The 24,573-nt window shown below is 43.1% G+C and overlaps 1 protein-coding gene across 4 annotated transcripts in view; it reads left to right on the plus strand.

Moving 5' to 3' along the window:
• The first annotated feature begins 3,046 nt into the window (after positions 1–3,046).
• Positions 3,047–24,573, plus strand: part of LOC117973998 (fermitin family homolog 2-like) — a 29,695-nt gene continuing 8,168 nt past the window's right edge. For 2 of the 4 annotated variants that reach the window (XM_058991884.1, XM_058991885.1), the window contains exons 1-7: positions 3,048–3,559; positions 4,493–4,650; positions 14,975–15,208; positions 19,758–19,886; positions 22,535–22,760; positions 22,867–22,969; positions 23,498–23,605. In XM_058991884.1, the coding sequence (XP_058847867.1) occupies positions 4,494–4,650; positions 14,975–15,208; positions 19,758–19,886; positions 22,535–22,760; positions 22,867–22,969; positions 23,498–23,605 (957 nt within the window). In that variant the 5' untranslated portion in view covers positions 3,048–3,559; position 4,493. Of the gene's footprint in view, positions 3,560–4,492; positions 4,651–14,974; positions 15,209–19,757; positions 19,887–21,717; positions 21,751–22,534; positions 22,761–22,866; positions 22,970–23,497; positions 23,606–24,573 lie in introns of all 4 variants that reach the window. The other 2 variants (XM_058991882.1, XM_058991883.1) reach the window with 2 other exon arrangements.

Genomic DNA, 24,573 nt, shown 5'->3' on the forward strand with positions numbered 1-24,573 from the left:
GAATGTCCACAACAAACTAGATTCTGCATTCTAGAATGTCCACAATCGCCTCGATTTCATTGAACTTGGTATGTAACTACAAAATCCTCCATAACAAATTTTAAATTGAATGCCATGCACTAGATTCTGAAGAATGTTTTGATTCTAGGATGCCAACAAAGACTTTAATGAGACATTTTGGATTTCAACATTGTGTCAGGCTATTGACTAGAAGTTGTGTAATTCTTTTAGAATTTAGAAAGCTGTGATGTCAGCTATGCACATTGCCCCTCTGCACTCGAATGCTGCTTTTACAGAGCTCTTATACTTTCCTTCGGATTGCAAGAGGAATGTTTGAGTCGGCCAGCTTTGCAGGACTCTACCCTGGACAACCAGAGGATCTGCAGTCCCAAGTTACAAGGAGGGGATTCTGTGGGAGTGAACAGTGCATGCTGCTGACAGCCAGGAAACACAGGAGTACTTGTGCCATCTAACAATGGATGGGACTGTCCCTTTTAAAAAATGTGTTCAACTATTTGTGTTTTTTTCCCCCCAGTACTGCAGAGTATTTCACTTGATGTTTTTATTTTTGAGGAATTTAGTTTTCTTCATGTACTGCAATTCCTTTTGAAGATTGTCTGCTTTCTAGGAAAAGGAGAAAGTGATATGCCAGAAAGACAAAGGTTACAAAGGTTAGGTCTCATGTGTCTGCCTTGTAGCTCAGACCAATTTAACAAAACAACAATATGGAAAAACACAAACTGCAACTAAATCTACTTGCAAACATCAGCCAAATTGTAGCAAATTATTGTCCTTGTTCTTCAGTTCTGCTACACAGTGCATATTTAATTCATTTTCGGGAACAGTTTTTTTTTTTTTTTTTTTTTACAGTACTCAGCATGCTGTTGACATCCTGGTGTCTTCTTTTAATACAGCAGTTTGTTGTTAGTCGTTCAAATGAAGCTGATGTGCTTAACTGATCATTCCTTTGTTCATTAAAAATGGTGGTTTTGTGTGACAGTCGTTTTTTTCTTTTTCATGTTTTACTGTGATGAGTGTGCAATGCGTTAGCAGAAGCAAGATGCGAGTGCCTCAAGAAGCGTGGGTAAGAGAAATAGCACAACTCTGCAGCCTGCAATACAGAACTACAGTAAAGAACAGCCTGACATGTTTTGTAGAGGGACGGACACGTGTGTATATGATGGGAATTCTGCCTAGAGGTTACAGACAAAAATGTAATATTTACCACGGATGAGTTTAAACTTTTACAGTTTTCTGATTGTTTTAGACTTGATGTGACACGTGACATGTTCACGGATTTATTACAAATATTTGTAGTGAGAAAAACAAACAGCTGCAGCTTTATTCTTCCCTCTGTGTAAAATGTTTTATTTTTTCACTTTCATACACTTGTGACCTAATGTTTCCAACCTAATTAGAGGAGAGCCTATAAAAGGAGATGGAGCCGGAGCCAGAGCCAGAGAGTGGAGTGCATTGCAATAAATCGCTTTGACAGTCCAAATGCTCAGCTGACATTCCTGCACACGATACTCTGCGCCTCCTCCGCCGCCACACCAGCGTTATATTATAGCAGAAACTGAAGAACATAATCTGTGCCCTGGATACACTGAACTCGAACTCTGCTAGGTTCACAGACCCCGGTTAGGACTAGTCCTGGCCTTAAGATTAGTGACAGTCGGGGTGTGAAACCAGTCACTAAACTATTTGTACCTCAGTAATGAAAAGTGGGGTAGTAGCCGCATGGGCACAGCCAGGCAAGATGCGCGACCTGCCAGCAGAAAACTGCTTCCCCGAAGAGCTTTGCTGGTGCAACTCAATATAGTCCTGATCTGAAGAACCCCCACATATCCCTACAATGCAACACTGCCCCCCCCCCCCCCCCCCCAATTTAAGCAAGGCTACTGTGCGGAAGCGTGATGAGAAGAGTGCTGTTGTTTTGTAGTGTTGAAAGTTGAAAACAAGCCCTAATTTTGAACAGCATTATAAATTAATACAAAGTGAAATGACTGCCTGGTAGAACAGCCCCGTGTCTGCGGTTTCCCATAAAGACAAACCCCTTACTAGTGATGCTTGGTAACCGTGTAATTCTACAGAGACTTGAAGCAAGTCATCACAGAACACCCCGTGACAACACTGTCAGTGTCCCCTTTCGTGGCATTCATCTGCATATTAGACTAAGGAAAATGTTACTGTTTTTGATTGCTTTTCTTAAACTTGGTTGCTAGGTAACATTATTAAAAAAAAAAATACAAATAAAAATAAAATCTCTTCTTGCTATGTGTTACTGTTCCCTCAAGTGAACCACAACCCTTTGATGGTCAAATAAAAACGCTTCCCTCCCGAAGAATTCCAGACCTCTTCTGCGGGAGTGAATCCCACTTGCAATGGGGGGGGGGGGGGGGGGCAGTATCTGGAATTGAGATTTGTTTTAATATAGAAAGAACATGTATTAAAAAGAAATAATTGTAGTCATTTATATTTTATTCTTAAGAAGTCATCTCAATCACGTTCTGCTCTTGATATTGTTATCATTTAAAAATAGGTATGTGGATTGATGACGGAATATTTCAGCATTAAACCAAAACACGCAATTGTAAGTAAACGCCACAAACAGCACTTTTGTTAAGAAGACACGAATTGTATTCAGGCTTTATTTAACTAGAGAGACCTGCCCAAAATTACATTAACGCATGACTCAAATATATGGACATTTAATCTCATCAGTATTACCAAAGCAGAGACAATTCTCAGAATACTGCCCAATGAAAGAATCACGTATACACTACTCCTGGAGTGACAATCAAGGTACAAAGTTTAATCGGAAAAACTGTGTTCTTAAGTGCGTAGCTTTGTGTGTGTGTGTTTTGTTAGCGCACATAACGGTAATCACTTCTACCTCCCCAAACCACGCAGGGTGTGGGTGTGTAAATGCGTCTGTTTCTAAGGGGGGTACAACTGGATAATGTATCCCGGGCCGCGGCTTGAACCCCGGATGTCAATCCGGTCCGTGGTCGAAGTTCCATTGCCATAAAAGGCAGGGACGGCCGCCCTTCGGTTTTCCCATTCCTGAGAGCTAGGCGTTGTGCTGTGTGAGCACACAACACTCCGGAGAAGAAGTGGGGAAAACATCAAAACGACAAAAAATAAAAAATAAAACTTTTACCAAAAAAGCCTTTCAAATTGGGACGATTTGTGCAAAATGAAAATTAAATTAAATTAAAAAAAACGTGCATGCATGTTAACCTTTCCTTCTCTTTACCTTTCAAAATAAAGGGAGTAAAAAAAGTGGGATCTGGGAAGCGGATAAAGCCTGGAGTGTTTCATAGGAAAATCGGGATTGGTGTAGTGAGTGACGTTATCTGCTGTGGCGAGAGGGAGGGAGAAAGCAAGCCAACAGGACTCCATTAAATAGAGCCAGGAGGAAACAGTTTGGTAGACTTTCTTTACTGGGACGTATTCTGTTTCTGAAAAGTCAGTTGAAGGAAAAAAAAATCGTGAAAAAACAAGAACTTTTGGGGTTTAAACAATTTGCCTTTTTGGGACTGTTGCATTTGTGAAGGTGAGTTGGTAACATGTAACTATAATAAATTATTTTCGCTTTCATTCTCTGCAGCGACAAGCCTGTCTGCGGGGCTTGTGTGTCGAGTCTGTTTTTGTTTAGCTACGTGTTAACAAGTGAGAACACTGATATTTTGTATAACATTAATGTTTGTTTGTTTAATACCCTTTTACTATTTATCGTTACCCACCCCGTGTCGGGTTCTGAATTCAGAACCGGTATCTTGTACAGTCTTTTAAAACACTAAACATTTAAAACTTATTTTAGGCTGCTAGTATTCCCTAAGATAGAGTAGTACCGTTAAGTAGAGCAGGTGAGTAACGAAATCGCCGCGGGGTAAAATGCTTGTAATGTATGTACATACTAAGTATGTTTAACCATGGGGCTTAAAATATGCTCCGTGTGTAAACGAATGTGAACACTGTAACATGAAGGCTAGATTCGAATGTATTTATAATTAATTGTCGGTACTTTACAGTGGATCGGGTGGGTATTTTTCCACGAAATTTATATTTTCCATCATAGAAGTTTAATACAATCGCACGTTACCTTTCTTTTGTAAAAGAAACAAAACAAACCTTTTTTTCCCTCTGCTGTAATAATGATGACGTGGGTATAAAGTCTGAATGGCTGACCGTTCTGTAAAGCTGCAGTTCTCCCCTGAACTTTGCAGTGTTAAATGGTGGGTCTTTGGTTTGGGTGTGGACGTCGTGTCCCTCTCTAACGTCAAAGCCGCTTTTTCTTTGCCTTTATCGAATTACCCCGACATATGGGCAGTGAAGATTGTCTTTTGTAACCTTTCTTCTGTGTTTTATGTTCTTGTAGCTGCGTTAACGGTGGTATTGTGCTTTACGTTTTGATAATGATTAGGCTTTTGTTTTTATTTTCACGCTTGTATTCGCGTCATTAACCCGTGACTGTCTGACTGTGTAGGATGGCGCTGGACGGTATTCGGATGCCCGATGGCTGCTACGCAGACGGGACCTGGGAGTTGAGAATGCACGTGACAGACCTGCACCGGGACGTGTCGCTGAGGGTCACGGGTGAGGTGCACATTGGAGGTGTGATGCTCAAACTCGTCGAGAAGCTTGGTAAGTTTAGACACACATGAGGGGGTTAAAATTGGTGCCACTTGTAAAGCGTCTTACCTGTTTTTGGTTTTGTTTAAACCTGTTAATTATGGCAATTTGCCGTGTATGGACACTGCTAGATTGAATGATTTAATAGTCACAGTGGGCTCTGTGCACGCACTTTTATATAATGTAAGGTTCTAGTTTTTTGTTCCTTTGTCAGTTGATTTAATTAGGCTCATTTGAGGCATATGCCATCATAACTTAAGTGAGTTTGTGCTTCAGTATGTTAATCCTGCTGTACAAAGCTATAAACCCAGTGGATTTGACTGCTGGGTTTTATTGAGATGTTATAACTAAAGAGAAAGAGAAAGAGGAGTATCAAGGGATGTACCTTTTGGGGGGGGGGGGGGCAAGCAAGCTTTTAAAGCTTCCCATTTTGTTTGGTGTGGGTTGCCATTATTTTGCATAGTAAGCATTTCTTAATTGCACCAATACGCACAAGAGTGCGTTGTTGGCTTCATGGTTGTCGTAGAGGTTTTTGTGGTTGGGTATGCTTTGGTGGTATTGTCTATGGAAGATGCATCACTTATTTAACTTGGAAGAGTTCTCCTGGAAATCTGTGGGAGGCAGTGATTGGAGGTTTTACGGTTTGGTTGGAGAAAGACCGAAAAGACCTTCCTCTTCTGGGGTTGAGCGGGTCGTGTTCAGTGCAAGGGGGTTTCCTGTAGTAAACACTAGTGAAATAGCCATCTATTCAAAACTTCAGGATGTTTAAGACTGGCACAGTTCAGCTTTATTTCAGTCTTGTTGCGGTTTCACTGACCAAGGTGGCTAATGTGTAATGTGTCTCTACCGGGACTGGAAGTACAGTATGACCCCCTTTTCATTCTCTTTTGTTCTTTCTATTGATAGATTGCTTGATGGTAAAATGCATTTTTTCATTGAGAGCGGTGGCATGCTTCCTTTATGGGGGACAGTCCTTCAGTGCTGTTCTCTTTCCCCTCCCCTCCTAGCTCTGCAATTTCATAAACTGACAATGTTAACCATTAACGAACAGCATGTTCCCAAACAATAAGCTGAAACCGTACACAACAGAACTCACACGCTCTGTCCTCGCATAAATCAAACTGTAAATGTACAGCACACTGCATTCCTGCAATGCATTGTTTCTGGGTTAAATTATAGGCAACGCTTTATTTGAATTCCTCACGTATGTGGTTTTGTAGATACTATGGATCATGTAGTAAAAGGAATGTTGAATTTAATGCTTCTTTTTTTAATTACACAGGTCTTGTTTATTGACAGTGCGTTTATCATGCAGCTACAGTGTAATCCACTACCCGTGCATTCTATAGTATGGTTTGACCCCCTGAGGCTAGGTTTAGAATCCATAATGACATTAGTGGTCTCAACTTAACCTTCAGTTGAAACTGCACACACACAAAACACTTGTCAATTTGGCATTGGGCATCTTCGCATAGTTAAGAAGCTAAGAGCTTCTTGATTTCACATGCCCTTGCCTTTGGAATATGTTGGTTATGTAACATTATCTTATGACGCCGTTCTGGAGTTTGCCTAGATACCCCATGTCTTATTGAACTGCTGCTTTTAAAAATGTAGCGATTACACAATACAACAAATTTTACATACATTGTGTGTGTGTGTGTGTGTGTGTGGCCCTGCCCACTCTTCTCATTTCTGGTCTCGCAGGCAGCTGTGGTGGTAAGCGCTTATAGATGCTGTGTTGAAATGGTGGCAATGGTATTGCTACTGCTTTTTCATGAAGACGGCTTGTCCTGTACTTAATGGTGGTAGTATTCCCCAGGCTGTAAGGGCCAGTGTCTGGACCTGTAGACATCAGGACGGGTGTATGCTAGAGCAAGTATTTGTGCAGGCTTCTTCCACTGCACGGTTTGTTTATGTTGTCTGCTGAAGGTGAGAGTCTTGCAGCCATATGAATTGTCTCAACTGAAGGACTTTGGGCCATTGCCCTGCACAGCAAATAAAGTAAACCGTGGGTAGCTGTCTCCAGCTGCTCTTGCTCGGGCATGGAATGGGCCATTTGCCATTGAGGTTAGTCATCTTTTATAGTTTCTAATCAAACATCTTGTTCTGATAAGGATTGTTAATAATGGAAATAAACCGCACGAAGGCAACTGTCGCACAAACACATGGCCACATTGTTGGATCAGATTGTGTGTTTTTAGTTTTATTTTTTTATATTCTATTCCCCTTCTCATCTCAAGCCTGACACTGTGGAAAAGCAGTGGAAAACAGACTTGTGTGCAGAAGCACTAATGTGTTTAATGGATTGCTTTGTGAAATGCCAGGAAAGCACGTTGTTATTGATTACCTTGTTTCCTGTTCATTTCTCTCTACTGTATTTAACAAGATTGAAAAGTCAATTCTGTTATTTGTATGTATTTATAACATATTCAATAATCTAGTTCAATGTTATACATTTTTGCATGTTTATATATTTAGAACATTTCTGAAAACTCTTTTCTACAGTATTAATTGTTTGGAGTAGCGCTGTCCTTTTACATATTGAAGGCAGTGTGCTGAGAAGCTCACTGGTCTGAGCTCTGGGCTGTATGGGATATAGATAGATGCTGTAGAGATGGAAAGGTGTTGGTTTACTGCTGAAAACGTGTCTGCAGTGGGAAGGGTTAAATTGGCTTAGCTTCCCAGAAGCTTGCAGCTAAAGAGATCATTAGGATTCCAATGTGGTAACAGAAGATTAGAAAATAGAACTGAGCACATTTTGTTCAGAGACTTGAAATGTATTGGCACTCTCCTGTGATGAAGTGTGGTCTAATGGCACGCATCAGTCTGCAGACTCGCATTCACAAGCCCTGTATGGGGTAAAAAAACAATTCAGTACTGCCATGTTAGGTAAAATCCTGTTCTGAAACGACCATTGCCTGTTAGTCGGTTCATTACTGTCTTGTAGAGGTAACGAGAAAGGTGTGTGTGTGTGTGGAGAGCAGGGTCAGTGATGTGACGAATGGCTCACTGATGGAATTCCATACAAGTCTTCTCTGGAGCAGGAAATGACTTTTCTGACTTGGCATGTTCACTCCCAGCTGCTGTCAAATGTGCACCAGTAAATGAGCTGGCTTTAGTCTCTCTAACCCTTTCTGTTTCCAAACAGCTTTTCCTTTTCTATTGGACGCTGGCTCTTAAGCAGGAATGTTGCAGGTTTGAACCCTACTGCGACCTGTGACCCCAGTATGGGGTTCACATGTTACCAGCTCTGGCTGTGATCATGTGAAGACGTGAAATAAATCTGAGCTTGTTTTCCTTGACAAAGGAGACAGTCCTCTGCTGTGTCTAAAGACTAAGGTAAACTACAAGAAACTAAATAGAGTGGACAAACCATTCTGGTAGTGCCTTTCTAAAGAAGGCAGCACCGTCTGAACTCATGTCTTGGTTTCTTCTAGTTTTACCACAGAAATAAGAGTGTTTTGATTAATGCAAGTGTCCAAAGACTGCCGATTTGATTCCTGCACAGCATAAACACACGATCAGTGTTTAGTGGTAATGCCTACTTGTGATGGATGGGTAAATATTAGAGATGCAACAATTATCAATCATTGAGCACCATGGCTCTTGGTTTGCAAGCCTCAATGACACTTTCATTAATTGACTGCTTGACCTGGTGCCCTACAGAAATTGGATGTCGTCTTGCATTTCTAGTATACATTTGTTTTGTATAGTATGCACATGCATGCTAGTTGTATTTTGTTGCTTTTTTTGCTTTTAAATACAGTAGTCTTAAATGCGTAGCTTATTGATTTTGATTACTATTCGATTAGTATACAGGGTGCCGAGTGCAATTCCTAGTAAATGTCTATAAAGTAATTTCTCTTGCCTCCCACGGAAATTGTACTGCACTGTGTGGAAGGGAGTGTTCTGTGAGGAAGATGTCATCGTACTACACTGTGTGGGAGGGAGTGTGCTGTGAGGAAGATGGCATTGTACTACACTGTGTGGAAGGGAGTGTGCTGTGAGGAAGATGGCTCGGACCTGACAATTGAACAGGGAATGTTTGGAAGGAAACGGCAGCCATTTGGCGCAGGATGTGAAGCTTCCTGCTGCTGCGGCCTGAGAAGGCTGGGATTCATTGCGGGGGTGGAGCTCGCTGCTGCTGAGAGAATGGCTTTACAAGAGTCCGACTTCCCTCCTGATTTAAAGACGGCCTGGATTGCTGTCTCCTCCTCTTCCTAAGTGATTTCCCTGGTGCTCTTAAGGGCTGCTGCCGATTTATGTGAAGGTTTCAAGCATACAGACAGCGATGAATCATGGAAACCAACACAGCATTTTTTTTTTTTTTTTTTTAAATTTTTGAATAAAATAATATTTATTTTATTTGCTTTGTTTTTCCAGTCAAATAGACTTTTCAGTCTGCACTGTTGGTTGCGTAACCACACAGGAAGTAGTTTGGTTAAATAGTGACCTTGCCTAGTTTTGTGGCTTCCTGTTGTGATTTTATATATAAACCCCCCTGCCTAGAAATTTGTAAGTTCTATATTATGTAGGTTAACAAGTCCTATTTCTTTTAAATTCGAATACTACTTGTTTTTTTTTTGCTGTGCCTTTTGCAACACAAAGTAAAAAATGGTTATTAAAACAATGTTTATTTTTCATGAAGCTAAGCAATGGAAATGAGTAGTATTAACACAGGGTGTCCCTTCTGAGACTGGTGCAATACTGCGGAATGCCTTTGAAATGGACTTTGAGAGTCCCTGTCTTCCTTTTGTACAGTAGGTCGTTAACCGTGAACTGGGGTGACGTTACAGCGATTTGAAAGGCACCAGGGTAGAAGTAAATGAAATATCAGAATGTGTGTGGTCACATGTTTGCTTTGGCGTTTCGCCTCAGATCGCCTACTCCAGAAAATGGATCTGTCAAGGGAAAACTGAACCTGCTTCTGGGCAATCCTTCGTTCAGAGTTACTGGGAAAGAGAAATATCTCTGCTCTTGTGATGTTGTGAGCGTTTTATGAAATTGTAAAATGTTGTATTTTCATTTGAACCCTTGTGTACATTACAGTATAGATGGACAATCTGCTCTTGGCAATACATCCTTCATAATACAATCTTACTGTACTAGTCAAATGTTTGCTTGTTGCTTCTGTAACCCCAATTTAAATGTGTATTAATGCTTGAATAGATAATCACAGTATCATTACAATCCCCCCTTTTTTATATATATAAAACCATTCCAAATGTTTTTTTTTTTTTTTTCTGTGTTGCTGTGTGCATTACTTTACTATTCCAACACATGTGATGTGAGATGAGTAACCAGTAAAAATACCCTCTACCCCCCCCCCCCCCCCCCCCGCCGCACTGTTAGAATCAGGAATGTGTAATTCGCGCCTCTCGGTATGTTCCAGGGCTCAGTTCCCAAGTTCCTAAAGCGGCTTCCCTTTGCTCTGGACAGGAGCTCAAGTGCTGCTTGTTACTGAGCAGTCTGTATTTAAACTGCAGAGAGCCGAGGAGATTGACTGCTGCTGTGCGAGTGTAGTGAGAGAAAATGGGGGGTCAGTCAGAACTGGGGGGGTGAGACAGTGGAAAGATCACAAAGTGCCTTGCAAGTGCCTGCTCATTTTTGTACCACTTTTTATTATTTTTTTTAAATCCTTGATTTGTAGGAGAGCTGCAGTTGCCCAGTTTTACAGTAGAACTCATTCTGTGGCTGAGCCGTGCTGACTTTTTATTGAACTTCCAGTGTGACCAATTATTTTAGGAATTGAGCTTCCTTCCCTTCTCTCACATTGGCTGTAGGTGTGGAACGGTTCATAGTGTGTCTCTGAATCATGATCTTTTCTTTGCATGATGTTTTGTATCATAATGAAGGTACCGTATGCAATTTGTATCGTGTGTAAGACCAAAAGAGCAGCATAGCTCATTGTATTTCACCAGTGTTTTATAGCTGGTATGAATCCATCCCCTGTATCATGATAAATATTGTATCGCGACGGTGATGCGTCATTACACCCAATTGCCGACCATGCTGCTGTGAAAGGCTGAACTGAGCCTGTGATCTCCGAGCTCTCAGAACTCTGCCCATCAGTGCATTCTTTCTGCTTAAGACAATACTTACAAGCCCTTTAAATTAAATGTGTGGTTTTTTTTTCTTAATGGAAAATTGTGCTAATGATGATTTGGAGTGAATGGCTTTGAGAATGGCACCTGTTGACTATTATTCAGACTTGAGATGCCGTTGCTGGGAGAAGGTATAAAAGGTCTGCCTATAGAGGTTGCTGAGCTGTGCATTGCTCGGATAGTTGCAGTGTGGTTCACTTGGTTGGTGTGTTTATCTGATCTCGTTTTCCTGTTGGAAGATGTTTCTTTTAACTGCGTGTGCTAGACGTGAAGGTCAGGCATGTGACTGTTACAGCACCTAACGGGAAAAGACACTGGACTCATTTATTCGCTTTTGTTTCCCTGATCCTCCCTATGTATCATATGTATTTTTCCCTGTACAGCACCTGCTTTGTGTGCTAGAGGTATGATCTCTAACCCTTTAACTTTATTTTTGCGTTTTATTAAATTAGATTTTCCCATTGAATTCTGATGAAGTAATTATCATAGTGCAGGGATGGAAATAAGGCTCCCAATAAGGCTCCAGCAGTCACTAGGAGTTTAATAAGACACACCTGAGCTTGTTTCCCCATACACAGTGGTTAATCAAGGGCGTTTCAAAACCTGGAATGGGTGAAGTTGCTGTGCAATAGGAGTCTGGCCGTATTTCCATCCCTGTAGTGATACACTCTGCGTTTTGTCTTCACTGCCAGGTGTCTGTCTGTGATAACTCTGTCCCTCTTGATGGATTTCGGTTAGGTTTGCAGTTTTGATACAAGTAAGGATTAACACACGTGGGAGAAGGGTCATCAGTAAGTATGACATCACTTGGGTGTTCAGGCAACTCTCCTATGGATCAGATAGAAATGAGAGGGTTTAGACATGCTGGCGAAGCCCAGTCTAGAACTGTCCACACCCAGTCCAGCAGCATGCTTCTGCTCGGTGTCCTGTGAGGGAGGTTTTATAAACAGTGTTTTGCTTCAGTGTAAACATTAGCAGCCATGCAGTAAAAAGAGGGTTGCTACTGCAAACTATTTAACTTGCAATCAGTGCGGGCTGAGAGAGAAAGAGAAGTGCCTTTTATTTTTTTTTATATGGACTTTCACAGACAGTGGTGCAGACTTTACTTTGGAGCACTGTAGATGGCATGCAGAGTAGTAGGAGTAGCCAGCCTGATTGGTGCAGCTGTATATGCATGCAGGGATGCACACAGTTGCATGAAGAAACACGGTCATCAATATAAATACTCCTATAAGCCATGGCATAGACATTCACAAATGAGTGGCCCAGACAAGGACGCATGTTTCCATTTTGTATCGGAGCTCCTCCAAGGACTCTAGCTCTGTATTTTATTGCACCCAATTACTTTGTGCCTGATTTAGATTCAGTATTACGTCAGCCCTGCAGCCTGTATTTGTAGCCGTGGCTGCTGTGTGGAGATTGAATTACCTGCCCTTATTGAAATGATTGATGGGTGACTGCCGGGCCGGGACTCGATGACAAGCAAAGCTGCAGCCAGAGCACTAGTTTAAAAGGAACAAAATAGTCATTCTGTCTGAAGTGGAGAATGAAATACCGCCAGACAGCAGACAAGGACTGGCCCTGTTTCTATCCCATTTACCCCCCTTTTGCCTTTGTCTGCAAAGCCCTGTTTTTTCATCCAACCCGTTTTGGATATTTTCCCGTTTCGAGTGGTAAAAAGCCTTCCGCCTCTGGGACGTGTTTCCAAGCGTACTTTGCAGCCATCCTGGGTGTTTTTTGTTAGTGGTAACAATATCTGCAGAATGACGGAATTGGATTTGTTTGAACTGCATTAAGTAATTACTCTTGGTATAATTGAAATAATGGCTTGCTGTACCGGTGGTCTTTTTGTTTACATGACATGTAAAAGCGAAGGACAGTGAAATGGCAACTAGACACTCTGGCTCTGGCACCGGAAACCAAGTATCTCAGCAACCACATCAAAAACAGTCCTGAAACCGAAGTGGGAGAACAGGGGACATCCGGGTCCCATAGAGTGCATTTATCTCAATTTTTGTTTTGAGAAAAGTTTAAGATGTTAAACTGTGATACTCTGGGTGATGTAACTTAAAACGTGAGTATCAATGTTTCTGAAGAAACTGCACAGATGCCATTTCTTAATCAGTGTTAAGTTTATTTCATACATGCAGGGAAACCAGTCCAAGTATAGATCCGATTACCAGTTGTTACATCTTTTACATGACATTAAATACCCTTCTGCATAGGTGTCTCTCTCCTCCTCTTCCTATAACACTCAACCAATGGCAAAGGGACAATGCATTATTCCGGTCACTATGTACCATGTGCACTCCAATCAGGAAAAAACAAGTTTCTCTTGATTTAGTTTATACAAATCTACACATCTCTTATCAGCCCCTTTGAAGTGTCTGGCTCCTTCCAGATCCCCCTGAAGACTAGCTTTATGACCCCCTCATAAACCAGCTGTATATACTAAGCAAAAACCTGTAATTAGTTTTATACCCCACAGTGGACTCCCCGAAGGGCAAACGTCTTTCATGTCAGGGCTGGAGGTCAAAGGACTTGTTTGTACAACCTTGTGCTGCTGGCCAGTCATTTGCTTTGACACAAAAGAATCCTTTTCAGTTGTCATAACTTCAGGGTAACTTCTCTACCATATTGCCTTCAATTTACTTCTAATGTGCGGTTGTTTAAATATAGTTAAATATACGTTAACTTGGTGTTTTTCTCAGCTCTCTGCTACCATCCATTGCTCAATGAACCTGCTATTATTTCTTGCTTGCTCGGAGTCAATGCAGTGCAAGTATCTATATACCCAGAGTATATAGCCAGCCTTCATCTATTACAGCAGTGCTTGCATTTTTGGAACTAACATTTTTTTTCTATCCAATGTTAAATCACTTTTCAGAAAAATAACATGAATACAGCCCTGTCATTCCTCATGCGTAGCAAACTGCTATTCAATACTTGTTCCATGTTTTCCAACACTGGGGGATTCATTCCCCTCTAGAGGGATGAATATTCCCAGCTAATGTGGATATAGTGGAGACGTCTGTGTACTGTATATACACACTGATACGCTTTGATTTTTACACAACTCTTGAATTTTGCTCTTGCCTGTGATCTGTTGGGCTATTGAAGGTTGTTGTGTATCTTGGGAACTACTTGTCCAAATTTGTTGAAGCTTTGTGTGAACGTTTGTTTGCTCTGTTTTAATTTTGTTGTGGCTTGTATCATGCTTTGAATAACAGTTAACTGCCTAAAGACACGCCTCTTGTGATAGTGTTTGGGGGTTTGTCGACCTTATTGAACTAAAGCTGACTAAGCAAAACGGTGTTCCAGTTATTCCTGGAAATATTGCAGTGTCAATGGCAGTGAAGTGTATCTGGCAGCCTCTGCCATTTTCTGTTTGCTATGAAAACCTACTAATGAGCAGCCGTCCTTCAACACAGAGGGGGCCGCATCTCTCGCTGGATTCAAACGAGGATTCCTTGCAGTGTTCTTGATCCCTGGACCAGCGTAACAAGCCGAGGAAACTCGAACCATGACGCGCTGACTTTTAATTAACAATGACAAATTCACAGAGGGCTGTGTTTAGGTTGCTATGTTTTCCTTGGTTTTCATGAAACTGTATAGAGGACAAGTACTGTCATTAAAACTGCTCCCCACCCCTTAATTTAGAAGAGCTAACAAATTCTGGAATATTTGAGTCTGTAACTGGAATTTTAGTTTCGAGCTCCCTGGTGTTTTACTAGGCTGTAACCAGACACTGGTAGCAGTCAGCTCTCTGGGCACATGCCTGTGGCCTGACATCATTGCAGAGGAAACTCGGACATGGTGCAAATCTCAAGCCAACACACACGTCAATGAGAGCATGACATTGTTAAGGTCTCCTTGCTATTTCTTTTTAAATAAGCTAACAAATTCTGTAAATACAAACCCCTGTCTTTTTTTTACATAAAATATGTTCTTGCCAGACATGAAAAGTCTATTTATTTGACTAGTTTCACTCCATCTTGACTGGATGTGCAAAGCAATTAATTACCTCGTGTTCGAGAAGGTGGAACTTCTTCCCAAGGGCACCACTGGGCAAGAAGAGAATTGGTTTGAGTAATGACTGTTTCTGCTTTTAAACTGGCATTCTGGATTCAAACTAGTCTGCTGAGGTGAAAGATGTTCCACTGCAGTAGTCTGACATTCATTCAAAGTAGTTTGCCGACAGTTCATATAATCTCTCTGTCTCTTCTTTCTAGATGTGAAGAGGGACTGGTCAGACCACGCTCTGTGGTGGGAGAAGAAGAAGACATGGCTGCTCAAGACTCACTGGACCCTGGATAAGTACGGGATCCAGGCAGACGCTCGGCTGCTCTTCACCCCTCAGCACAAGCTGCTGCGGCTCCAGCTGCCAAACATGAAGCACATGAAGGTCAAGGTGAACTTCTCCGATCGCGTCTTCAAGGCCGTCTCAGACATCAGCAAGACCTTCAGTAAGTGCTTGTTTTATCCATCGCTGAGAAACCCTCAAGCCAAGGTTGGGGTCAATTCCTTTTTTTAAAATAAATTTCCAATTCCCATTTTTTAATCGATTCCAAGTCATTCAAAGGAATTCCAACCCTGGCTCAAGCTGTAAAGGTGAAACTGAGTCAGGCTGACAAACGTTTAGGCTGGAGCCTTCACCAGTGTCTCCTCAAATATTGCTGATTTGTATATTTTGTGAAAAATTACAAGTTGACTTGAATCCTGTGTTGGCTGACCTTGTGCAGTTTTGTTCAGGTTCATTTTTTTCCACTGCATTTTTGCATAACTTCAGCAGTATGTTTAACTTTATCAGATGTGAGAAGTATTAAAAAGTGATCTTTAAAAATGGTGCTTGCATTTAAAAAATAAATAAATATGGATGCAAAGTAGGAATACTGTATATCCTCAAATTAACACCAAGCAGTACCAGTAAGGACACAATATAAAGCTGCTTTTGGCAATTTTATTTATTTATTTTAAGTTTAGTCGCCAATGGTTGTTACCCCGGTTTTCTCCTCAATTTGGAATGCCCAATTGTTATTTGTATCCCGGTTCACCGCTGCAACCCCCTGGCGACTTGGGAAACGAAGGATGGAACTCGCGTCCTCAAACGTGTTCCTGCTGTGCCAGAGGAAAACACAGATCTGATGGCTCCACTGCAGAACCACAGGCACCCTATCGGCCACAGGGGTCGCTGGTGCACAGTGAACCGTGGATTCCTTTGCCGACCTAAGCCCTCCCTACCCAGGCGGAGCTCGGCCAATTGTGCGCTGCCCCCTAGGAACCCCTGGTCACGGTCGGCAGTGACATAGCCTGGAGTTGAACCTGCGATCTCCAGGCTAGAGGGCGCATCCTGCTCTCCACGCGGAGCGCCTTTACTGGATGCGCCACTTGGGAGCCCCTGCTTTCGGCAATTTTAAAATAAAGGCTGTGCTGTTAATTTGAAGATATACGGTAATGATGTTCTAGGTAGACATTTGTCCTTAACATAACACATGCCATTTTAGCTGCACTGGTAGTCGTCTTGACTCTGTTCAGGTTTTTCTTATGAAATGGTTATTTGTGCTCCTGCTGAGAATACTATTAGCAGCTGTGCATGTTTTGTTGTTTTTCTTTTGCTAACAGTAGACCTCTTCAAAGAGCAGATTGATGCCTCTGTAATTTCAGTTCTTTGTGTTCACTGCTCAGTGAGCTGGAAGCAAGGTGCTGGTCATATTTCATCCCTGTTGTTGTTGCGGCAGGATCAGTGACTGCCACCAGTGCAGCCTAAACTCTATAGCTTGTGTTTTAGACCTCCTGAGGCATGAATCTATGAAACTCAGACTTTTTGTTTTGTTTTCTTGTCCACTGCACGGAACGTGCATGGTTGATATTTCAAGTTCTGTTGAACCACTCTTTCCATTGTACCAACTGGTAGCAATTCCACCCCTCTCAAATGTCTACGTATGTATTCTGCCAAGCAGATTAATCACAGGTACAAATATAGAAATGTACTATATAATTCATCCCCCCCCCCCCCCCCCCCCCCCCAAATACACTGGGTCACTAAAAGTGGATGAAAATACGCGAATAATATTTGCTCAATGTAAAACACAACATTGACAGAATAATTAAGCTTGGAAAGGTGTGTAATTGAACTGTAATTGTGAATTATATGGTACAATTACGCAGGTGTGCCGAGGTTCAACTAAAACAATGACACGAATTGCAATTAATTATAAATGACACAATTACCATGTTAACTGACCCCAGGTGTGTTTGGAAACACTGCTGCTTTAGATCTCTTAAAAGAAACATCACATGTGATGGATAAGCTCTGAGCTTTCTGTCATTCTGGAGGCTGGATATTTCCATGATTTCATCATGTATACAAGGATCTCTTGTTAGTGGCAGCAGCAGTGCACATGTAAATAGTAGAGAGTACTCGGACAACCCTCTTCACAGCCAGTAGTGGAGGTGCTCTCTGTGTAAGTCTGATCGGAGCCTGGTGCTGCCTGTGCCGGTCTGATCGGAGCCTGGTGCTCCCTGTCTGGGTCTGATCGGAGCCCGGTGCTCTGTGCCGGTCTGATCGGAGCCCGGTGCTCCCTGTCTGGGTCTGATCGGAGCCCGGTGCTCCCTGTCTGGGTCTGATCGGAGCCCGGTGCTCCCTGTCTGGGTCTGATCGGAGCCCGGTGCTCCCTGTCTGGGTCTGATCGGAGCCCGATGCTCCCTATCTGGGTCTGATCGGAGCCCGGTGCTCTCTGTGCCGGTCTGATCGGAGCCCGGTGCTCTCTGTGCCGGTCTGATCGGAGCCTGGTGCAGTGGTGAGCACTGCTTTTATAGCACGATAAGAAAACAAGAACTGAACTAGCTTGTGCAGCAGTTATCTCCTTTGGTGTTGTGGGTAACTTCCCACTTGCATATAAAGTGCAGAGATGACAGATAGTAGAGAGTACTCGGACAACCCTCTTCACAGCCAGTAGTGGAGGTGCTCTCTGTGTAAGTCTGATCGGAGCCTGGTGCTCCCTGTCTGGGTCTGATCGGAGCCTGGTGCTCCCTGTCTGGGTCTGATCGGAGCCCGGTGCTCTCTGTGCCGGTCTGATCGGAGCCTGGTGCTCTCTGTGCCGGTCTGATCGGAGCCCGGTGCTCTCTGTGCCGGTCTGATCGGAGCCTGGTGCAGTGGTGAGCACTGCTTTTATAGCACGATAAGAAAACAAGAACTGAACTAGCTTGTGCAGCAGTTATCTCCTTTGGTGTTGTGGATAACTTCCCACTTGCATATAAAGTGCAGAGATGACAGATAGTAGAGAGTACTCGGACAACCCTCTTCACAGCCAGTAGTGGAGGTGCTCTCTGTGTAAGTCTGATCGGAGCCTGGTGCTGCCTGTGCCGGTCTGATCGGAGCCTGGTGCTCCCTGTCTGGGTCTGATCGGAGCCCGGTGCTCTCTGTGCCGGTCTGATCGGAGCCTGGTGCTCTCTGTGCCGGTCTGATCGGAGCCCGGTGCAGTGGTGAGCACTGCTTTTATAGCACGATAAGAAAACAAGAACTGAACTAGCTTGTGCAGCAGTTATCTCCTTTGGTGTTGTGGGTAACTTTCCACTTGCATATAAAGTGCAGAGATGACAGATCTTCAGGTATTTTTCAGGAGCCCTTTCTATAACCCATTTCATTTCATGACAGTAAGAGGGCGTTTCAAGTATGAGCCCGTTTTGGGTCCAATGCTGTTCTGGCAGCTTGGCTTTAGACTGGAAGCTGTGGGCTGTCTGCTCACAGCGTTCACTTTGTTACAGGCAGTACAGAATCTTGGCTTGGAGAGAAGTGACCTTTTGTTAAGACTGCCAGTCTGCATATCGTGTCCTTACTGGTACTGCTTGGCTCAGGAGGCTGCTGAATAGGGAGACGTGTAAAGGTGAAGACATGGCCTGCTTCTCATCCTCTTGAAAGCAGAACCACATACTGAATAGGGTGGCCGATCTCTGAACAGTCAGTTTATTTAATAAGTTTATAAACACACCAGAAAAGCAGCCTGACACAGCTTTTAAGAAGTAGAAAATAAATGGGAATTTCTGATGGACTCATTTAATAGGCAGAAATCCCCTGGTGCAGACCCCCCCCTTCCTCTGCCTTGCCAGTAATGAGTGCATTAAAGGCATGCAGGCCCCCCTCCCCACCCCCTATGAAGTTGAAGGCATGCGTTGGCTATGATGCTCTTGGCCTGCTCTCATTGCTGTATAAGGCCAGGGTGTCGCTCAGCTCTTTATACTACAATGAAGAGAGGGGAAAGCTACCATCTGTTAGTCCTTAAAACTCCTGGAATGTGTTTGCTTTAGTTACACAAACTAAACACTCTGTCCTGACTAGGCCATGAAGCTAGCTCTGACACACACGCGTCCTCCTCCAACATTATATCTTTTTAAAGTACTTTTACAGGAACTGTTAAATGTTTTTTTTTAAAGGGCTTATAGCTATTTCTGCAACACCCTCAAAAGAGGAGACATTTCTTGTCAAGTCGCCTATTCAGTAAAATATCAATTCTACGGATAAAAAAAAGAAAAAAAAAAGCAAGCTTGGCTTGCAAGTGTGCCTTTTTAGTGTAGTACTTTTTTATTGAGCATGTCAAACCTGTGCCCCCGTGATTGCTGCTGAGACCAACCACAGCCGAGTCACTCTGCCAATGCAATTGAAACACACTCCAGACAAGCACATCATCAAGGAGTCCTGTGCCTGCCTGGTGGCAGAGACTGAGCAGCACCCTGTTCAGGATGTGGGCGGCTGGGAGGGCAGCCCGAGAACAGGGATTCTTCAAGCTGCAAGCCCAGCTGTTTCTGATTGTTCTCTTGCAGAGACTTCACTGCAGTGGAGGGAAGATTTCAGCTGAGCCCATGACCAGAAAACAACTTTGATGTAGAAGTAATACATATTTAAAATGTTTCCTCCCCGGGTGTGAGGAGTCAACATTGTAACTATTCACGAAGACGTTACTACGGTTCGTATTTACGTAGTGTCCATGTGCTGAACTCCAACTTGTTTTTTCCTAGATATCAGGCATCCTGAGGAGCTGTCTCTACTGCGCAAACCCCAGGACCCCAAAAAGAAGAAGAAAAAGCTGGAGGAGGCAGAGGAGGATGCTCTGGAGTTAGAGGGGCCGCTCATCACCCCTGGATCAGGTAGATCACGTGTCTTTCACAGTGCAGCTCTTTGCCTGTCCTGTATTGTGTCCCTCGCATCTCTTTAGCTCTGCCTGTGTTGCTTCTCTGTTTGCTGTGCTTGTAACTGAACCTCCTTGCTTACAGTAAAACAATGCAGATTAATACACTGGGGAAATTCCCTGGCATAGATTTAGTGGTAGTACACTTGAAAATAAATGTTCCATATTTGTGTGCGGTCAAAAGTTAGACACTTAAGCAGCATGTAAAATGTAGTTATGTAGTCCACCCTCCCTACTTCACATGCATTCATTTATTACACACTTGGCATTCGATTTTTGGTCTAGCCCAGGGTATTGATGAATTCTTGCAGAGACTGGCTTCATCTCTTGATGCATTTCTCATTTTAAGTCAATTGCAACTAATGCTTCTAATATGATAGCTTTTAGAGACAGCAATAACCCAACTGGCGACAGGAGCGGTAACCTAATACGAGTTGCATTCTGTGTACTCTAATTTAAAGTCAAATAAAGGTTGCTACTCTGGCTGTGGTGGCTTGATTTACAAAACAGGCAGCCAGTGTCAAAGGTCGGGGGGGGGGGGGGGAGCTTGGGGCGCTGGCCTCTGGCCAGATGTGTGGGGTTAAAACTCTAAACTTTCCAGATGTGTGGGGTTCAGGGAATGTGCATCTCAACAACACTGCAGTCTGGCGTGAGGATTACTCCAGATTTAGTGACTCCACTGCATTTCCTGTGTTTTTATAGTGTGTCTCTACAGTGGCCTCTTTCTTATCCAGAGCCTCTGACCCAAAGCTCTGGGAATTTCCAGATTCACTTCCTCTTCTGTACATAAGACAGTACTGATGTGAACCCATTGGTCATCATGGGCAGCATCCTATGAGGCTGATTCTAGATGTTCGCCGGTAAATCACGCAGCCCCACCCAGTTGATTTTGGTGCACATGAAAATCTGAATCTGTTTGCTTAGACATTTCATACCTGATAGAAATGGAAACACATAATGTGATACGTGACTGATGGAATAGCCTGTAGTTTCAGCAGGCAAGGTGGGAGGTGAATTGTTGTCACAGCCCTGGATTTCAGCTGTGCTATTGTTGGCTCCACCACCTTCGCCGCATATTTCTAAAGCATTAGTATGTTGATTTTTTAAATGCATGCGACTGCTCTTAAAAGCTTGCTAATGGTTTTATGTACACAGACCTTGGAGTTGACAGGCTGTTCATCTCACTGCCACACTGCGGCCATGGAAACATGAGCTCTCTGCTGTAAAGCTGCTGCATAAGGTCCGTTTGCTCGCTGGCCTCTGGGAAAGCTAAAGCAGACGCTTGTGTTGGTTTGCTGTAGGAGGATAATTTAAATCTGTTCTGTGTATTCAGAATTTAACAAATGGGGAAACCTTTTTAGATTTTTAAAAGATTGAAGGGATGCATTCCTAATTATAACAGATGATTTATATATTTTCCCAATTCTTTCCTGTTGAAATTACAAGACATATCCAAAGAAATGTCCAACTCCTCTCTGAACCTGCTATAAATAAGTTTGGGGAAGTAAAGCAATTGAAATGAATCCCTCAAGAATAAAATCTGGATCACTTTCCCTTGATGTACAGAAGTTGACCTGTAGTTTACCTCTCGTGTGGCTTGCACACACAGTACACTGGGCTGCACGGTCCTCTCTGTTGTAAATGTTACTCTGCCTGTGTGTCTCCTTTTTTTCTCTCTCTCTCTCTCTCTCTCTCTCTCTCTCTCTCTCTCTCTCTCTCTCTCTCTCTCTCTCTCAATTTCTTAATCTGTTTCCTCTTTTCCTTTCCTTGCTCTCTTCTCACTCCTCCAGACTCCGATGTTATTTTCATCGGCCCAGTCAAAGGTAAGCTTTTGCTCTTTTCTGTACTTTCCTGCATAGTGGTTCTTGATTTGGAGGGGCTTGTTTGAAACCTTTAGCACTTTAACAACTGGGATAAAATGCAGTTAACACTGCCAGTTTAAAAGGTGTGTGTGACCCCTGAACCAAAGCAAATACTGCACATCTGCCCTTCATTGGGAATCACTGTGCACATTAACGACATTGAAACTTGAACTGTGTGTCAATGGTGCATGAACCAGACTGCTAGGGGGGAGGGGAGGGGAGGGGAGGGGGTTGTTTCCAAATAAAATGTTGTGGCTGGCTGGATTTTGTTGACCTTGATGTATCTCACAATGTAAAATCTTTGAAAGTTGGTCAGGCTAGTTCCTGAGTGTCCGTTTTGACGTGACACAGATCTTGTATGTGGTGCTGGCATCTAGGTCTGCTCAAACGATTCCTTGTTTTGAATTGTTCTGTACAAAAGCAGATCCGTGTGAAAGCGGCTCCAGCCCCTTTCCCAGCTCCCTGAGCCTTGGATTGGGTTGTGAAGACTGGCTCTTAAATCTCATGCTGTTTGACTCGTGCTGGCTCACTGCGTCCATCGTATGCCATTCAAACTGAAACCTCCAGGCTGCCATTGAGAGTGGTGTGGGTCGTGTATTTAGTTTTGTTTGTGTTTGCATGTATATGGTGCCTTCCATAATATAGCCTACATATGTTTGTGAACCTCTCTAATAGAAAGTTAAGACTGCCTCCCCTCCTACCTTGCCCAGAGGCTTAATGTGATTTCCCTCCCTTACACTCTCAGGCAGTATATACTCGAGTCCTGGCCTCTACAGTAAGACTATGACCCCCACCTACGACTCTCGCGACGGCAGTCCGCTGTCCCCCACCTCGGCCTGGTTTGGGGACAGCCCTCTGTCGGAGGGAAATCCCAGCATCCTCGCTGTCAGCCAACCAATCGCCTCGCCTGATATCCTGTCCAAGCTCTACAAGCCTCAGAGTCTGCTGGACAAGGCCAAGATCAACCAAGGGTGAGTGGAGCTCCATTCGCTGTGGAGAGCCGCAGGGGTGAGACATGCGTGACCTGTGTCAGATGTAATTCCTGTAATACCACTCTCAATCCTGCCTCTTGCACAGGTGGTTTGACTCCTCCCGATCTCTGATGGAACAAGATGTGAAAGAGAACGAGGTGGTGCTGCTGAGATTCAAATACCACAGTTTCTTCGACCTTAACCCAAAGGTACTGTCTAAAATTGCCCTTCGTGCTGCCTGTGTGTGTGCAGTACATGCAGTTTAAATGAAGTAGCTGTTTGTGCTTGTGTTTGACAAGCTAGGACATGTTTCAGGCTAAAGTCTCTCCATTAGTGTAATGAGTTAATCTCGTATGTTTTATAGGGATATTTTCACACCTCACCTCCTGTGAATGAAATGTGAAAGCCACCCAGTGTGATTCTACAGTTTACAGTAGATGAATGGTTGTGGTCCTGGACGACAAAGTGACTCATTCTAAAATGAGTAAACAGTAAAATAAAGGTTTAATAGTAAAAATAAATCCCTTTCAAAACAGCAGTTGGTCAGGAACTGTGCAATCCACTGTATTTACTGATTTTTGGATATATTTGTATTGGCTGGAGAACTAAAACTGCTGCATTTGGTTTGAAGGAGTGGTTGTGCCGGCTGCAGTAGTACTGCGAGTGCTCTTTCCAGGATGGAAGCTCTGTGCAGTGAAGGCTGGTTATTTATGTGGGTAATCCTCTTGCCTCTGCAGTACGACGCTATCCGTGTGAACCAGCTCTATGAACAGGCGAAGTGGGCCATCCTGCTGGAGGAGATAGAGTGCACTGAGGAGGAGATGATGATGTTTGCAGCTCTGCAGGTGAGCCAGGGAGGTGTGCAGGGTGGATGGATTGTTCCTCACTAGTGTGGAATGTTCTGCTTGGTTTTGGTGCCATTTGTCTGTGCTTGCTGCAGTTGGATCCTTGCAGCTGTTGAGTGACCAGTTTGGGAACCACAGGTCTAGAGCAATGGATACTTAAATGAAATGTAGAAGTGAATTTGTTGAAATAGATATTGTAGCAGGTAACAAAGCATTCATGGAAGTTTAATTCAAGCAGTCGTGTGACCTAAAAATAAAATAGCAGATGTGCTGAGAGATACAGATCCTCCTTGTTTCTTTTGAATTTGTTGTGGTGTTTTGTTCTTCCTCCAGGACATCCTTGTAAACAGATTATCAGTCTCTATGGTGATCTCCTGCTTGTTAAATCTTAAATAAATAAACCTGAGCAAGGCTAAATACATGACCCTGAAGGGTGCAGCCATCATTATGTCCAGACCAGCATAGCGATGAAACAAACACACTACTCCTGGCAGTATTGTTTACATAACCAGTTTAGCAGAAGAAATGGTAGGGGATACACTATACACAGTATGTATTTCATTTATTATATTCAGGGCAGGTCCACCTAGCTGCATTTATTAGTAGCTAAACATTTTCAGAATTTGTTTTTCTTTCTATAAATGGATCTCTAAAGCTCCCACTGTCTTCTGGATTTAGGGTGCCATCTTTACACTGTGTGCCCCTCGCCCGCAATGAGATCATGAGCTTGCTGTGCAGTCTGTAGCCCGTCTGTGATAGAAACTCATTTCTGAGTTTTTTTTTTTTTTTTGCTTGTTCCAGTACATCCACTCCACTGCATTTGAAGAGAACATCTGGTGTTAACCTGTAAATGCCAGCATGGCTAAATGTAGCAATTACTTGCTGATGTGGGTCTGTGAAGCAGTGCGTACCTTATTACCATGGGTAGACAGCGAGCATTGAACTTGAGTGCTCTGTCTGTCTGCATT

Source organism: Acipenser ruthenus, chromosome 18 (genome assembly GCF_902713425.1).
Source record: "Acipenser ruthenus chromosome 18, fAciRut3.2 maternal haplotype, whole genome shotgun sequence".
In the NCBI taxonomy this organism is placed as follows: Eukaryota; Metazoa; Chordata; class Actinopteri; order Acipenseriformes; family Acipenseridae; genus Acipenser; species Acipenser ruthenus.